The sequence below is a fragment of the Physcomitrium patens genome, chromosome 11 (genome assembly GCF_059467195.1).
Source record: "Physcomitrium patens ecotype Gransden chromosome 11, ASM5946719v1, whole genome shotgun sequence".
Taxonomy (NCBI): Eukaryota; Viridiplantae; Streptophyta; class Bryopsida; order Funariales; family Funariaceae; genus Physcomitrium; species Physcomitrium patens.
In genome coordinates this window covers 4,863,299-4,881,985 of record NC_143420.1, presented here as the reverse complement: position 1 = coordinate 4,881,985, position 18,687 = coordinate 4,863,299, and the positions used below count along the sequence as shown (strand labels likewise).

At 32.0% G+C, this 18,687-nt stretch overlaps 1 protein-coding gene across 12 annotated transcripts; it reads left to right on the top strand.

Moving 5' to 3' along the window:
* Positions 1-885: 885 nt before the first annotated feature.
* LOC112288459 (uncharacterized) lies at positions 886-16,571 on the top strand. 12 transcript variants are annotated; one of them, XM_090254178.1, is made up of 29 exons: positions 1,328-1,821; positions 2,533-2,616; positions 3,274-3,407; positions 3,516-3,884; positions 4,095-4,278; positions 4,440-4,681; positions 4,896-5,275; positions 5,442-5,526; positions 5,644-5,820; positions 6,029-6,275; positions 6,399-6,598; positions 6,709-6,804; positions 7,047-7,104; positions 7,768-8,531; positions 8,845-9,159; positions 9,297-9,552; positions 9,755-10,617; positions 10,834-11,148; positions 11,385-11,537; positions 11,749-11,841; positions 12,013-12,105; positions 12,463-12,489; positions 13,073-13,195; positions 13,489-13,590; positions 13,737-13,843; positions 14,552-14,753; positions 15,115-15,213; positions 15,516-15,587; positions 15,788-16,571. In XM_090254178.1, exons 3-29 carry the CDS (start codon positions 3,369-3,371, stop codon positions 16,037-16,039), a joined length of 5,913 nt encoding a protein of 1,970 aa, XP_090110304.1. In that variant the 5' UTR covers positions 1,328-1,821; positions 2,533-2,616; positions 3,274-3,368; the 3' UTR covers positions 16,040-16,571. The 12 variants fall into 12 exon arrangements, with proteins under 12 accessions (XP_090110303.1, XP_090110304.1, XP_090110302.1 ...); XM_090254177.1 differs by adding an exon at positions 886-1,320 and having other exon boundaries at positions 1,593-3,407; XM_090254176.1 differs by having other exon boundaries at positions 1,328-1,496; positions 1,593-3,407.
* The last annotated feature ends 2,116 nt before the right edge of the window (positions 16,572-18,687 follow it).

The following is an 18,687-nucleotide window of genomic DNA, read 5'->3' as shown; positions in this document are numbered from 1 at the left end:
TTATAGCTAGCAATTATATCTGAAAAATTGGCATCATCCAAATTTGATGCAATCATGCCAAAAGCCTTCTTTTCACAATATTTACACTCATTCTTTACCTTGATATCATCATCGTTACTTGGAGGCTTTTCACTTTCATCCACAATATTCCAAAGGTGTTATGTAGCTAACAAAAGTTCTATTTTCTTCTTTCAATGGTAGAAGTTGTCACCTCTAAACTTTTCAATCACTCTTAAAACTTCACCCTCTCTTGAAGCCATGTTTAAAAAAGATATATATTAAAAAAAATCAAGAGAGAGAAAAAAAAAAAAAAAAAAAAAAAAAAAACTCTAAAAATCAACAAGAAGATATTTTTACCTTAAAAATCTAGAATGTCCTTTTTGTGAATGAATTTGTAATATCACTCTTAAATCACTTTTAACTTTATTTATAGGACTTCTTACAAGTCTTATATTCTATCTAAATTTCTTATATAAGCTTTGCCACTCTTCAATCATCGCTCTTCTTTCATAAAATACTTCTAAACTTATAAAATACTTCTTATCACTATAAGAGGATCTCAAGAGAAGTTTACCACATAAAATTACAATGTTAGATCACAAATAATGTAAATCAGCAAAGAAGCACAACACTAATATTTTAAAACATCATCCTAAGGTACGTAACAACCTCCAAAACTATCAATGCATTTAACAATAAGTAAGAGCAAAATTACATCAACAACTAGATGCAATAATGGAATTAGATGATATCAACTCCTAACATTAGCAACAACCAAAAGATCTACTCCTTACAACAAGACTTCAAAGAACTTCAAATTCACAACTAAAGATGAGTGGACACATAACTTATTGAAAAATAAGCATTATGAAGTCACAACACTTAACATCAGTAATGTTGTTTACGAAGAAAATATGGAGTAAGATATCTCTTACTTCCAACATCCATTACTTATAAGTGGTGGTTGCTACTCTACTAGACAACTTTCATCCTTTGATGAATATATCCATCCAACATTCTACTAAAACTATTTGTTGTTATCTTATCTACTATGAAAATATACCTTTAGTATACTCTTTATATGCTTGAGATCCTTGGTCCATTCATCTACTTTTTTTCTTGGCCTTCTTACATACCAAGAGCCAACCCTTTAACTAATAGCAACTTACCGAAAATAATATCCTCTACAATGTTATTTATTCTACTTTCACATTTACTTCTTTACTTTAACAAGTATTACATTGTTCACAACTCTACTCGGGTACCCAACCTCCAAAGAAACCAGAATCAAAGAACAATACAAAACCACCGAGCAAAAAGGTCCAAATATAGCAAAACAACAGAAGTGTACAAATATTGGATACGTGGATTTGTTTATCAGTTTATTGTGTTTTACTTCGTTCTTTTCTGCTTTTATTTTGTTTTGTTGTCTCTTTTCCGATGCTATTGTTTCGGGTATTAACTCCGAAGTTTTGTTCGCACGCTTTTCCAAAATGGTTACTACAGAGACCCTCAATCATCTGCTTCGTCAGCACTTTCATTCACTTCTCCTCGGGGCTTAACATTCCACATGTGTGCGTTGTTCATTGCAGGGCATGGCAATAAAACCATACCACTAGGTGGCGCGCTCTACCACTGTGAACACCATGCATAGAGGTCAGCCATGAAAATTTTGTGCGAATTGTACGCTGCGGGGGCTTGCGGCTAGCACAGGATCGATAGAGAAGGGCGACCCACTTTCTCAACAGAAAAATTAAGAAAATAATACACAAAAACAAAAACATAATCTAACGATGTGTTGGCTGCCGCTGTAGTTTTCAGGTTTACTTCTTTCTCTCTTCGTTCAATCGGTCCTGCTTTGCTGTAAACTAGCTTTTAACTCGAATTCGCTCACTGCCCTCCTCGGTTAATCACCATTGCTTTGCTCTGCCAGTAAATGTTTCGAATATACTCGTTAGTCCCTTAAACTCGCTCTTCTCGATTTTGTATTTGAGTGATGTTTTGGTTGGAGTCAGTGCCCTCTGTAAACCTTTGTGCACGAGTCGTGAAGGTGGTATGTGTTGGTCTCCGTGAAAATTTGGCGAGTAAGGTGTCGATAGCATGGGTTTGGAAATAAGGATGAAGTTTGTGATCGTTCGATGTCTGCCACGTAAAGTGTTGAATTACTTGTGGCCGTTTCGTCTTATATACATTCGAGGATCCGGCCGGATACGCAAAGATATGTGAATCTTCAAAAAAGCAACTGGGTTTGTAGATATTTTGTTTTAGAAGAGTGTAACGTGGGGAAGCAGATTTGTTTCTCCTTCATGGAAAAGTTCAGGGAAAAGTCAAGCAAGTTTAGGGTTTCACACTTGACGCATTTTCTGAGTCCTAATCAAGGATTCAGGAAACGTGAAGCAAGTGTTAGGGTTTCTCACTAAACGATTTTATGAAGAATTAAATGTGCTTGAGGAACGTGATCCTTCTTCAGTTTGCAACATTCAGTTTCAGTATACACACAGTATTAACTTGAATTGATTTTTTTTCTTCCAGCAACAAATTTTGGAACGTATTTTTTTGTGATAAAACTTACACTGTAATAAATATTTCTGGTGTGACTTGACATGATAAATTAGGGTTAGTTTACCATACTTCTATTGCATTAAATTACTTTTTATTTCTCTACACTGATACTGAGCTATGCTGAACCTTCTGTATCTAAAAGAACCATATATGAAGGACATGAGAGTTAAACAGATGATGTTCAAACCTTTCCTTAATATTATAATACTTTTTCTTTCTTTTTTTCTTTATAATTTTTAGGGTTACTGGGTAAAAAATAAACATCTATGCTTTGAAACCTAATTTTAGTGTGTTAATCTGAAAAACTTATTGAAATACTGCAATAGTTATGGAATTGAAATTTCGATTTTATATATTCTGATATGCATGCTTAATGAATTTCACCCATATAGTTTATGTTTTATAAAGGTAAAACTTGATCAATATTAGAATTTAAAAAGACATTCAGAAAAAAGAACATAATGCCTTTATTACATAGTGCAATTATTTGGGTACTAGAATTGAAAATATTGTTTGTGCAATATCTTAAGCATGTCTTTCTATCAAACTGTGTGTCAATATATTTTTAATTTTTATAGACACATGTATGTGAACATGTGTGTAAGCATAAGATTGGATTTATGGCTGTGAATGAAAAATAACAATTACAGACAATGTCCAGATTTAAAGACATTAAAAATAAATAAATAAATATGATGTTATAAAATCCAGAAGTATCAATTTGAGGGCCACCAAATGGACAATGTGCAAAATTAACTTGCTTCAAACAACAATTAGAAGCTTTTACAACACTAAAAGCTGATCTAATGGAAAAGTACACAATCCCAAATGCCATACCTTCAAAGGTAATTGTCATGCCATTTCATCATATTTTTTTAAGAAATGACATATATTCTTGTCAAATAAGCACCATAAATTACAATAATTTCTAAATGTTTCTCTTCTTCTTTCAGGGAGTGGGTATAGCATATTACAAAGCTTTACTTGACGAAGTGCCACACAATTACTCCAGTATTCCAATTATTGTCCATTGCATTGTTGCACAAGTATCAGTGTATGATTGTTTCAGTGAAGATCTAGAGGCGCTGGAAATTGCTAAATTAAACAAACAAATGGTTGGAAAATTAGAAAACACCTTCCAAAAGCTCGGTCATTGTGCGCAGTCCATGCCTAAGCCATGTAATGCTGGATCAGGTTCAAAGTGCAAGTGCAATTTGCAGACTAAAAAAGAGGCAAATGAAACAAATCATTTGGTGATGGAAGAATTACCAAATAATACTCCACCTGATGCAGATTTAACATCACGATTAATCGGTCGTCAGGTTATTACAATTTCAACTCATTTTTGTTTGAAAATAATGAATCCATAATGTTGTATGGAAACTACAAGACATTTGAAATTATTGTTGAGGACCATTAAATGGCTTATCTTTTAAAAACTTGTAGTTCAATGTGACAAGGTTTCTAATTCCATTTTTTATATTTTTTATATTTTATATTTTTAAACTAATACTCATGGTGGCATGACTTAGATGTTGGAGTTCAAAGAATGTTTCATGAAAAATCAAGATAATGACAATTTTCTATGCATTGTCCATGAATTTGATAAGTTTGGAAGACTTGAAGCAATGGTTAAAAATCAATTGTTAATGTTTTGGGATTCAGTGGATGTTATTAAAGTTGAGAAGCATATGTTATCTTTACTTAATTATCCAGGTACTTAATAAGTTCAATATTTTGACTCAAAATTAGTCCAATAATGTGTAACATGATTATGTATCACATAGTAATACTGTGAATCACTTCAGTGTAAGATAAAAACTAAAGAAAACTTTAAAAAATTTAGGAAAGAGAATTTTTATTGTTTGATTTTGAAGGTAAAAATAGAGCATCCATGCCTCATTCTCCACTATTATCTGAAGAGAAACAATATGAATGTTTGAAGGCTTTGCAAATGTTTGCAAATGGAGGACCTGAAACATATGAAAAAGATGATTGTCTTTTGTACAAAGAATTGGATGATATATATGGTCCACCTGTGATTCAAGAAATTCCACAAAATCCGTTGTTTCAATTGAAACCAGTTAATTTTGCTATTGTTCAAAGGTTCAAAAAACTTGTGAGATTTTCTTTATACAACCAATAATATATATATATATATATATATATATGTATCTTAATGTTAATTATATAATATTTTTACTTCAAATATAAGCTTTTCAGCTCCTGGTGGATTGTAGTCATACCTTGCATTATATTACAATTCTTAATTACATTCTCTTCAGATATATATATTTTTGAAAATCAAACATGTTGTGTTATAAAAAATACAGAAGATGTTTTTGGAAACACTGTTGAGAAAACCCAATAGTCTTTATTATATGCCACCAATTTTGGAAGAACAAGTGCTTCCAAAGTATACATGTAAAAAAATGGATTCCATATCAAATGATTCCACAAAAACATTGTTTCAAGAAGAAAAGCATCTTGAGAAGAGTGATTGTACAATAGTTGAGAACAATGAGCTTTCAACTTCACAATTAGATTTCAACATCTCCTCCTTTTCAACTATATCACCATCATCAAAGCCTATTGACATGGCTTTGATATATCAAAAGATTCTTGAAAGAAATATGTTTGAATCATACCCAAATGATCTTTTGGGAGAAATCTATTGCAAAGCTAAAATAAGACTCCCCTATAGACTATTGAGGTATGGAGCAAAAAAATAAAAAGTAAAGATATTCATGTCAATGTTGGTATATTACCAATATAAAATGGAACATCCATAAGATTTATTGCTTATGATTCTATGTAATGTCATTGCAAGGTATATTAGTTTACAAATGTGTAACAAATACTTGATGTGTAAAATTCAGATATGATGATGAAGATGATTGTCTTCTTGAAGTTTTATATGCAGATGAAAGAGACCACATATGGAAAGGAACTATGGCATCTGAGGTAAAATAAAAAAAAAAAAATAATAAGGAATTGATTCTACTTTATATATATATATATATATATATATATATATATCTATACAATATAAATTATTAATGTAAAATTGAACATGTGCAGATTGGATTGGATGGCATTGTTGCAAATAAAAACCATACATCATATGATATTGAACCACAAGATGCAACAATCTTTGAACAATTTAAATGTCATTTAACTGAAAATGAAGGTTTTGTTTGGACTGGTTTACCTTCAAAAACTGCCACTCAAATGGAACCTCAAACAACTGTTATTAAAGTATAAATTTTGAAATGTACCACTTTCATGAAAACTATGATATTGTGTATTTTTATTAATAGAAAACTATATTTTATTTCATTTTTAAATGCGGATATATGTGAATATTTATTAATTTATTTGTACAAATATTGTAACTATTACTTTTTTACATCTCTAATTTCAAACCATGTTTTCTCAAATGTAATGAATGGTTCATTTCTTTCAGGATAGCAACATGATATTGCTCCGAAGCTATGGTGAGAATGATAATTCTCAGTGTGCAATGGATAAAAATGTAATAGCAATTTTAAGAGATGGTATTGTGGTGTGTTTTTTTATAGCAAAAGATGGAACTATGACTATGCAAATCACAAATCCGGCAAGCGAAACTATTGAAATTAATTCAACTGGAGTAGTTTTGATGTACTCTTCAAAGCTTCATTCACAAGTCGAACCAAAAGAAGCCCAAGTAGGTACAAAGACACGAGACATTAATGTTTTTTCTTAAGCAATTCACATAAGGCTTTAGAAAGAATTTTAAAAAACAAAAAATTAAATAAATCATAAAGCCTCAAACTAGTTTCAAAATTTTCCAGATGTGAATCAATCCACACCACAAAAGCTAGCACAAGAGGTTTCTACAAGTGATGAAAAATGCGACAAAAGTTTTGCATATCAAAGTTATGTAGAGACTATAAAAGATGTACTTCTTTTGGAGAAAGGTGACGTGGAAGATTGGCGATGTGTCTTACCTTTGGGCACCGTTGTCTGTTATAAAAATAATAAAAATATCCAGGTTGTTACTATTCCACATTATTATATCAATTCATTTCTCAATAAACTTCAATATTTTCACAATTTTTTATTTCTAAATTTCTTCAAATTCATTTGTCAATGTATAAAAAGATTATGTGCCAAAATGGCAATGTAAGTGATTGGAGAGCAGACTTAGAAGAACCATGTTGGATCACGACCAACAATGAAGGTTGTAGGGTAATACAGGTGAGTTTTTTTGCTTCATCAAAGTATGTCTTTATCATGGATGTCTTCTCCTTCCTCATTTAAGAAAATTTCTAATAATAATAAATAGTATGATAAATTCCATTTGCTTAACTTCAAATTTTCAAGTAATTCTCATATGTTAGAGATTCAAATTATACTACCAGTTTTTTTTTTTTAATTTTAATTTTATTGATAGTTTCAATGATCACACTAAAATTACATCATTTTATTTTGAATGGTAGCAAGATCCTCCAATTGAAGGTGAATCAAACATGCTACGAAAACCAGAAATTTTCAGTGGTACAAAGTTCAAATATATACATCAAGAAAAAAACATATATACTGATATATATATATATATATATATATAGATAGTACACAAAATTTAAATGTTCATGTTTTGTATACATATATATATATATATATATATAAGAAAGGAAACCATTTGGTAAGCTATATGATTGTTGGGATTTTACAATGACATATTGTAATTTTTAATATTATGATTTTTTAAAATAATTAATAATTTAATTAACATCAATTAAGAATACTGTTTTGCAATTTCTAGTTTACTAGAATTCTGAATAAATGTTGGGAAATTGCAAACCTGCAAGGCATATTTAGAATCAAATTTGAATTTCAGATTAAGATATAGTTTCAAGAAATTTCATTAAAAAGTTTTGATAAAATTATTTAAATTATTTAATTTTAAAATGAAGAATTAAATTATTTTTCAAAAACAACTCAAGGACAGAAACCATTTTTTTATGTTTGAAGTAGATGAATATATTTATAAGAATTTGACAACTTTTTTAATTATTTACATTCAAGTCATTTTCACATGTATTGTAATCCCTACATCAAGTTTTAGTATATACAATTTCAAGTAGTGATAAAAAAAATATTTAGATTTTTCATCTTTAAGAAGTCAATATGAGAAATAGTTGATTTTGATTCCTTCAGATACCAAATCAAATGAACCAATCAAGCCAACTCTTTTCTACTTACCAAATCTAAAAGTATCACATTGTCACGATCCCAAAACGGGAAACAAGATCACAACAAGAGAAGATTTAGTAGTTGTTGTAACAAATGAAGAAAATAACTCCACTTTAGTCCAACATGCCGATGGTACACACATTTATAGTGAGGAATTGGAGTTTTTTCCCCCAAGTAATGAAGAAGACATCATTTCTTGCAAACCCACAAATGATGTTAGACCATTTTGTTGTAAATATGATGAATTTGGAAGAGATTATAATGGCCTCTATAAACCACGGGTTAATTTGAATGATGATATCCAAAACAATCCAAATAATTTTGCAACCAAGAGTAATAAAAAATGCAAAGAAACCTCAACAAGTAATGGGAAAAAAATTGTAGGAAAGACCATTGTGAAGGATTCATCTGAAGAAGAATATGTGACCAAACAACCCATTCAAGGTTTACTTGGAGAACCTCCTTCCAAACTAGGCATACAATTTAGCAAATTTGCCGAGGCTCAAAAAACACACTCTCAAACGTGGCCTCCCAAGGGATATGGTGAAACATCAAAAGAAGTCCCGAATTGGATGTGGCCTCTTCAGCCGTGCGGACATCCCGTAAACAAACTTAATGCACCTCCTTTTGAAGATAAATCGCCTCATTTGCAACCAGTCCCTAAAGATTCCAAACACTCAGTTGTTTGGCATGTGCACAAAGATGGCCTTGCTAAAGTACATGGAAAAGTAAACAATTTTAATTTTTTCAATTTTTTTTTGTTGTTGAATTTCTTTTTACATTGGTAATAATGACTAAGTTGTTAATGTTTATTTATGCATGATTAAATTAAAAATATGTGATTTTACAATGTACTTATCAAAATGAAATGGATCATTTTAATATAATTTTTTTTTGGATTTGGTAGAATTTGTCTACATGTAAATGATTTCACAATTGGAAGAAAATCAAGAGATAGGATTTGAAACCTATTGCAATACCAACATTAAAAATATTGTTATTGCAAAATTTATTTAATGAATATGATGGAAATAAAATCAGGTTGGAGCTGGTACATGTGTTGAATTTGAAGGTGGGGATGGACATTATGTGGCAACATGGTCTGCCATCGAGTCTTCTCAATTAACACTCGCAATGCCCGGAGGAGCAACTTTTAATGCTACGGGTACTAAGGTGACATATAATCCTTCTACCAAGTTCCAAAAAAGTGATGATAAATTACAAACTGAAGATTCAACTCAAGCCAAACAATCCATCACATCCACAAATACTCATTCCATGAAAATTTTAAGCAACGATGATAATCACAAAAACAATTCTTCAATAATTACTCATGGTAGCTACATCTTTGATATGGTAAATAAGTTCTTTTTCCTTCTTTTTTTTTACTTTATTAAGTATGATGTATATTTTTTTATTTTATTTTATTTTATTTTTTAAACATATGATTTGATGATTCTTAAAAATTGTGAGTTTTATCATCAATCTTATAGGTTGAAAGCACCTTAGTATTCACAAATGATGTTGGTGATGGATTTAAAATTCTTGGAAGAGGTTGTGATTTTGAATCCATTGTACATGGAAAACTAGAAAGTCAAGCACTAAAAGATGCTAAAAAATGGCAAGATATGATGATTGAAATTGCTAAAGTTCAAAATGAAGATGAAAAAAGTAATCTAAAATCAACAACTCAGTTTGATACAAATGGTTTTGTTGATGACATAGCAATGCAAAATAATTTTACAAAAAGTAGGAAACATGTGAAACATTTGTTATTGAAATCTTAAATGTACTCGTGCATATATTTCTATTAATTATATATATATATATATATATATATATATAAATATATATAAATATATATATATTAGAAAATATATCTATTTAAATATATAAATAATTTATCTAAATATATATTACTAAAATAAAAATAAAATAAAAAATAATGCAGACATCAATAATATTGAACCACATCTAACTAATATACTTTCAAGGGAAACAACAAGTTCTTTGGATGGTGATCCACAAATAACAAAAAACTACAAAATAGCGACAAAATCATTACTTCAAAAACCATTTGATCCCTTTGATGGATATGATTTAAAACCTATTGGAACATGGAAGCCAATCTCATCACCATCACCAACCCCTTCATTCTCTTCTCTTGAATCTACTACACCAATTTTTTTGGGCCCTTATCCTCGCCTCTTCATTATCTACAATGGAGGATATGGCTATGAGATATTAGCCAAGGAGAAATATCAATCATATAGAAATGCTAAAGTTCATAATAAACATTGTAATATAAGTGATGATGGTTGCATTGTTACTAATGAAGCTTGCACCTTGCACACTTTTGTGACATCCATCAACACAAATAGCACATGTTTTGGTGAACTCCCAAAAGGTGGTACAAAAATCAAATCAAATTTGGCAACACCATTGGTTTCTACACAAGGGATCTCTCAATTTGTGAAGAGGTTTCAAGCCAAACAACAAAACAATAAAGTAAAGATACTAACAAATTGTAATTGGCTTCAACTTGGATTTGAGTTGCCAAGTTCTTCTCATGTAGTCAATTTGGTGCTTCCACAACTTACAAATGATCCTATCAACTCAAATTTTGTATATCGTCAAATTTTGGAGGCTTTGGTGATTTCTTCCGACATGCAAACAAATATTGGAAAAATACTAGATGCTTACAATGAGTGGAAATTGAGAAATATAGATTTCTCTAAATGTGATGTAACAACAAAGCCAAGTTTTTCATGTAGCATTGAGAATAGTAATTCCAACATGCATTTTAAGGAAAATGTATGTGCACCAAAATTTATATTTGTCATAAAGTGCTAGAAATTGATGCCTTATATCTTTTATTGCTATTTTCAACTACATCATATTGATAACTTTGAAAGAAACTTTACTTTGATCCAAAGCATCCCTAATATGCAAATTAGAAGTATCTTTGAAAGTTTGATAATTGCATCAAAATGGATCATAAAAGTGCAAATTTTGCCAATTGTATTTTAGGATTCCGTAAGACGAGGAATTCTCAAAGCTCAACATCTACAAAATATGGAAAAACAAGATGCAAGAAGAGTAATATATAGTAAAAAGTATGAGTTGGATGAAAAGATTGCAGAGGCATATAGACTTATAGATGTAGTACAATCTGATATGGATGAAGATTGGAGAATCTATGTGGAAAGTAAGCATGGAGGTTTGCAATGTTTGCACAAGCCTACCAATTTGTTCCAAACTGAGCCACCTTTTCATCCACTTTCTACAGCAAGGTTCCTTTTCTTCCATGCTGAAGAAGGATTGAGATACCTTTTCCTTTGCCAGGTAAACTTCTTTTTTTTTTCTTTTTTTTTTTTTCATCCACTATAGTTAAAACGATTTTATTGTTCATTCAGTACACGGAGCAAACTTTTTTTATGAATTGAAAAAACGTGAAAATGTGTCAAATAACTTATTTTTCATTAAAAATTTGTGAATATTTAAAAATAACTTCGCTGGGTTATTCTTGCTGTTGTAAGTATTAAAATAATTTATCTGAAGTAAATGCTTATGGAATGCAGCAAAAAGCCAATACAGCAAAGAAATGGTCGCTACAAACAATGCCTCCTTCTCCCAAAAGTTCAATATGCAGCAATTTATACCATCAGGAGCAAAAAAAAGATGAAGAAACTGAACAAATAGAAAAGTTTTCAGAATTGATAAAGAAAGTAGAGGTATGTTTTACATAAGAAATCCTCTATGTTGTATCTTTTAGTGAAGTGGGGTATTACCATAAAATCATTCTATTCTACTTTTATTTCATGCATCAGATTTCTGTTATAACTTTGCAATTGAAATGAAGTAGATGTGAATGAAGAGCAAGCATTAAAAATATGAAATTGATAGTCATTTTCCACAAAATATAACTGGTAAGAATTTATTCAGGAACTTTCAAATGAAGTATTAGAATCAGAAGAAGATGCTAAAAGAAAATTGATTGAGGGTGAAGTTTTTTGTAAGCAAGTGTTCTCTGACATTGTAATATTCTCACTTGATGCTGAGTTTTCATTATTATTTTTTTATTTATGTGCTTTATTTTATGATCAGTTAATGTATTATATTGTGGTATATTGAAATAATGATTTGAATGAAATAATTACGCACAAACTAACTTCTTCATTGATTTTCTTTTTCAAAAAATTGCAAAAGCTTGTGCCAAAAGATCCTTTCCGTGACTTTTCTGCTGAGCCATCCAGTGTGGAAAAAGAAGAGATTTGTGTATTTGATTACCCACCAACTCAGGTGACTAAGTATCTTAGTATATAAAAGAAAATAAAAAAATAAAAAAATTTCTGATTATATATCTTGTTTAATAGTTATCATAAATATTTTCTGTATTTGAATAAGTTTAATTTATGGTATCTATAGATTATGTTCTAAATCTTTTACAAGTTAAATCAATGTTTTTCTCCATCTCCATCAATGACAAGGTCTTGCATATAATTCCTTTGCAAACGCTGAAGTTTATGAAATTGTGGACTTTCACTTTCAATCTCTATGTTGAATGGATTTATCCATTGTCCATATTTTGTCAACTCCTTGAAAAATTACAAAACACTAACAATCCTTTCAACAAAACTATCTATTCATTGAATGCAGGAAGAAAGACCTCAGCCACGACCACATGTAATTTTCTGGATTTAAAAAAATTAAATTAAATTAAATTGGTCACTTTTAACTTTCCATTTCTACTTTTATATTAATTTTAAGATTATCATTTTCAATTAGTAAATATTTGAGTTTGTCAATGGGTCATGGATGGTATTGCTAATACTCATGGAAACCACAAAATAGAATAGTGAGAATGATAACGAGGGATACTAAATAGTGAATATTAGAGGGAAATGGGTTAGATAAATAAATAAATAAAATGAAAAGAGGAATGTTTTCCAATAGTCTATTAGTGGGCTGGGTCCCAATATATGCTTCCTTTGAAATTTTGTACAACTTCTTAGAATTGAGGATACAAAAGCAGCCAATGCATGACTCTAATACTAAACTCTTTTTAAACATATTGTAATCGTTTGCTGAATTTTAACACAAGATAGATAAATAAATAAAAATCCCCTAATATTCAATCAAAATTTATAGTTATATTATGTCATAACATACTCACTTTGTACATATCATTATTCAAATATAGTTTTGTTTGAGACAATTCCTTAAATGCCCCCCTAACTTGGGTGATGAATTTCTAATGGGGGTGTAGCAAATGTATGAGTTTACACCAACACCACCTCATATGGAACCTGCTCCACCTCCTCGACCACCGCCACCACCACCGCCACCTCCATTGCCTCCACCACCACTACGTCCACACCACTCCAACTCGGTGCATAATTCTCAATTCACTTTGTAGTTTTCTTCTCAATATTCTTATTATAAATATCATTATTTGAAAGAGGAAAAGTATTAACCTTTGTGCAAAGTTCCATCAAGCAAGTTTGGGATTTCACTACAAAAACTTGAATAGCCAATGTTTCATTGTAAAACTTAAGGTAAAGTGAAGCTATATGTTGGTCTCTATCTCATGAGCTTCACACTCTTTCTCATTAAATTTATTCATTTATTTATTGATGTAATATGTTTTATTTGATTTTTGATTTGGTGCAATTGTATGTATAGCCAATTGTGCCTGTGGCACCAGCTCCTCCACCACAGCCACCAAACATGGCCCAGACCAACAGCAAAGTAGCCATGCGGGAAGCATGGCATGCCCAACGATTAGTATGCCTCTATTTTTAATTTAATTTTTTTTTTTGTTAAGTGATTTTTGTCAAATGATACAACATTGTTGAAACATTACTTGTCATAGAAATTGAATGCAAAGGCAATCCTCTGGCATTTGTTACAATATGTGTTACTTTGAACAGGCTAAGAAAGGGTTGAGAACAATGTCACTTGGTTATGATTGGAGCATTCCACAAGAAGTGGACAAGAGAATTGAAACATACATGAAAGCAAAAGCATTTAAGAGCGCGTAAGTATTTTTGAGCCTGTTGGATTGGACTATATATATTTATATTTATATATGTTTTCCCGTTATGTTATTTTTCTTGCTGGGGTGTGTTAGTTTGTTTTAAGTTGGAGTACCTCATCTATTTGAGAAAGTTGTTTGAATTTGGCTACAAAAAGAAACATGTTGAGTTGAATTCATATACAAACAGTAAGCCATTAACTTTGTATGTAACTTAAAATAGTGTCATAGCAATTCAGTGTGCAAACTGAAATGTACTTACAGCAGCCATGAAATAAAACAATTTTTTTGTTTGTTAGTTTTGTTTTCCCTGGTCTAAATTATTTAACTTCAAACTTGACACATAAAAAATTATTCACACAAAAACACTGCAGATGATTCTCACAAAATGTTAATAATTTTAGAACAATGAATTTAACCACAAAAATGGGTACTTTTCATATCGTAACTTCATTAAAAGCACAACAAACTGTGACAAGGTGGGTTTTGGAATTAAATTCCGTGGTAGCAAAAGCATTTTCAAGGAAATTTTAGCTTTTTCATTCAAAACTGATAATCATTTTTTAAGGTCTTATTCGCTCAAAATTCTTTTTATCAATCCCAATTTCTATGAATACAATTGGTAATTTTTGTTCACTAGTTAAGAGATGATATAGATTTCTTTTAGTCAATTTTCAATGCAATGAATTTCACAAAAAAGTTGATACACAGCTTTAGAGAAGCTGAGTGGAAAAGCAACGAACTCTACATCACCAAAGAGGCACACAACAATCTGCCAATGAGACAAGAAATTAATGAGCGTATGAAACTTGCCCATGAGTCTTTACCAGTTCAGTGGACAAACAGACAATTTCGTGTATTTCCTTCAATTTTAGACTTCCATGATGTTCAACTCGGTGCAATAGCAATGAAGGTCAATTACAATATTTCTGTTATTCATATGTATGTATATAGATATATACAGTTTGTGTGTTTGTAATGATATTTATTAAGTTTTAATTAGTCGAAATCATTTCAATACTTTATAGTAGTAACAATTATTGTGAGTATTTTGAGGCATGAACCTGTGAACACTAAAAATAACAATAACAATAATAGTACTAATTGTTTTCAACAAAAATCTATTTGTTTGGACAAGTCCTTTTAGAAAAAGAAAAAGAAAAAAAAAAAAAAAAAAAAAAAAGGGATAAAAATTTCTATGCACTTAAAATTTTGTAAAAATAATATTACAATAGAAAAATTTGATGATGGAAAATTTTGGAATTGTTCAACAGGTTTTGATTGTTCAAAATTATCATGGACCCCGAAGTGGGAGAATATTCATTCACAAGGAAGATAAATTGTCAGTTAAATTTCACTATTGTCATGGTCCAGTAAGTAACTACTATTTATGATGATTTATAACTTCTTTTACGTATTCTCAACTTCAACATTTAAAATAAGAAAGAAAAGATACCAATAATCTCCCTCACTTTGTAATCTATATATATATATATATATATATATATTTCTACATACAAAGTAGCATATGTATATATTTATACACACACACACACACATACATACATACATACAAAGTGGCATAAATATACAATATCAAATGAAATAATAATTATACCATTCCAAGTTAATTTGTATGCAAATTAAGTACTCACAAAGGTGTTGTTCTTTGCAGATTGCACCGGGATTGTATTTTGTGATTCGTGTATATTTCAGAGCATCTGAGTTGGGTGTTCATTTTAGCCAGGTCCTTCAATACTTATCCTAATAATGCTCAAATCCTGGTTTCAAAATCTGTATGAATTAAGTTTACATGTGATGATGCTTTCTAAACTTTGCAAATTTATTATAGAAAAAAATGATATTATCAATGTGAAAGATAATTCCCTTACTGAATTCATTACTGAAACCTCCCAACTCTTGTTGTTGAGAGGTAAAACAACGCAGGCTGAAATAGCCACTGAGTTTGAAATTCACTCTGTCACAATCAAAGCTATTGTGAGAAGTGATAAAGTGTTGAATAATCTGGATGACCAAGCGGAAGAGGTTGTGCGAAATGCGTGTTTTGCATCAATCAATCCGTGGGGCAAATTCATAATATGTAGGAAATGCCATGATCATCATGTTGCATGGTGGTCTAAGGCTTGGGGTTTGTATGAATGCACGGCTTGTGAAAACTTTCATCTTCCTCAAGAATAACTTAATGGGTTTTCTATCAAATTATTTTGTATACACTTGCACAATTTTTGTGAATTATTAGGGCAATTTTAAGTGCATAGAAATTACATTGTATGGGACTCTTGTGGAGACCATTTAGGGCAATTATATACCAACCAGGCCGCTATGTCCAAGATCTGTATAAATTATTATCACAAACTATAAAGAGCAAGCCAGAATTCGAAAGTAGTTAGGGAGGTGCAAGATTAGGCCTACAAAGTATTAGAAATGATACTAGATATAGAGACATTAAATTTACTAAAAGACCCATTAACGCTCTAAGAAACAATTTGTGCACTTTCAATACTAGCTAAATTTAAGTATATGGACCCAGATGTAGTGATAGAGTTCTATCTCACTTTTTGAGACATAATTGGCTAACAATACATAGAAATGATTAATACTAGCCTTATTTTAGGGTTCCTCCTTCCTTGAGTTACTACTAGTACAATAACCCTTCTTCATAAAGGTGGAGATTGTTGCTTCTTAACCAATTGGAAGTCCATTACACTTCTGAACTTAGACTACAAAATATATGCCATGACATTGCACCTATCTTTATGATCAATACTTATAAATATTATTAGCATAGATCAATTGATATTCTTATTCATGGAATTCATATGGACAATTTTTTACTTACCTAAGAAACCATGGAATAGGCTGAATATTTAGATCAACCTCTATTATTTCTCAAATTAGATTTTTCAAAGGTATATGATATGATAGAATATTATTTTTTATTCACAATTATGATAGTACTAGGCTTCTCAAAAGAATTCATAGACATGGTCAATTTTCTTTTAGGAAATGCTTCAACTTGTATAAAGGTAAATGGAACATTATCAAAATATTTTCCAATTATAAGAGGGATGAGACAAGGATGTCCATTGGTTCTTTATTTATTCTTAATTGTAGGAGAAGCAATAAATACCATGATAACAAAGAACATTGCAAGTGGGACTATACAAAGCATCTAACTTCTCATCATAGGACATTAATAAGTATTAACTCAATATGCACATGACACATCCTTTATCTTATTAGAAAAAGAAGATTTAATAAGGACTGTAACCTATATTATTGAAATTTTTACTTGGCATATGGATTAATGTTGAAGTAATAGAAATCAAGTAGCTATTAGAAGTGCAAACAAGATCTCAACCATCTAACATAGATAGCACAACTTGGAATAGTATAGGTGGACAAAAAAGAAGTATATACAAAAAAGAAGTGAACATACGCAAAAAAAATTAGTCTATTGGTATATAACCAAAACTTATGCAATTGAAAGAGATATAGTTGCGAACAATGTGTTGTTATCTTCCATATTTTACTTCTTATTAATATGGAAAGGCACTAAATAGAAGATCATAAAAGTCAAAGCAGCTCTAAAGAACTATCTCTCAACATAATTGTTCCAAAGAGCATGCACAATGATCGAATGGATACAATATCTTTTTGCTACATGTGGCATAATATTTACAATTCATACCTCTCAATCCAGGTGAGATATAGGTAGATATTGTCTATGCCAACTGTCTTATGAAAGCTTAGCCATTGTGCCTTCCTTGTTTTTTGAGTATCTCTTAGTAACAATTAAGTGGGCCAATTGGAAAGCAACTCAAAGACATGTGCAGATCGGTATACATCTTTTGCTACATGTGGCATCCCCAGATCCCAGGACAGCGATGTTGGGTTTGATGCGGGGAACGCTTGCGTGCCATCCCGTCCCGTCCCATCCCAAGATGCTTTGGGTTTGTAACCGGAATCGATGCGACCCGACAACCAACAAAACTAAGCTAAACAAACCAGGGGAAACCAGGACACAACACAAACACGAAAAAAAAAGAAAAAAACAAGAAAACAATCGCTTTCGCTTCGTCGCCACAGTAGTGGACACATGCTCACTCGGGGACACGACGGCTTCCAGCGCCCGTAGAAAAACAGGACGACTCGCGTGAAAGGGACAAGTAGTGCTGAGAACAGGAAGCCAGCGTTTCATGGGGGGAAGGAAAGAAACAATACAATGGGGTATCCACAAGAGTCCCATACAATACCCATGATTGCACCGCCACACACGTGATCCTGGCTATACCGACATGAACTATCCACACCTACGCTCCGCTGCCCAACGCCGTCCCGGGTCCGCATTGCCCACCGCCCAGCCTTCCTGCTGCTTCCCGCCTGCAACCATCCGCTCATTTGGGGAACGTGTAACGCCCGCAGCGGAAGCCACCCAGATCCGTGCGACCACACTTCTTGGGCAGCCGCAACCCGTTGTTCACCATCTGGGCGGGGAAGGAGCTGGACCTCAGCTGAGCGCACATGCAATTCTTGTTCGCCCTGCGGACCACCATGCAGCACTGCGCGCTGGGCGGCGGTGGCCGAGCTCCCTGAATGGCTCGCAGGCACGGGTACAGCGCGTTGGGGTCGCACACCCCGGCAGCGCTGGATTCGGCCACCATCGCCATCACCACCAGCAAACAAACGCTTACAGCTGCGAAACGCCACTTCGATCCTGCCACTGCCACTGCCATTGCCATTGCCGCTGCCGGTCCTGATGCGTTTACTGGGGGGCTCAACTCGGCTTCGAGATCCTGCTGCTCCTGGACTCGGCTCACCACCAC

What these genes read in the sequence shown, in the direction of transcription:
- LOC112288459 (XM_090254177.1), top strand. Translation starts at nt 3,369, where the DNA reads ATGGAAAAGTACACAATCCCAAATGCCATACCTTCAAAG. An exon ending in TTGCTAAAGTACATGGAAAA is followed by an intron (nt 8,532 to 8,844) that starts GTAAACAATTTT and finishes AAATAAAATCAG; the next exon opens with GTTGGAGCTGGTACATGTGT. An exon ending in GTCCACACCACTCCAACTCG is followed by an intron (nt 13,196 to 13,488) that starts GTGCATAATTCT and finishes TTGTATGTATAG; the next exon opens with CCAATTGTGCCTGTGGCACC.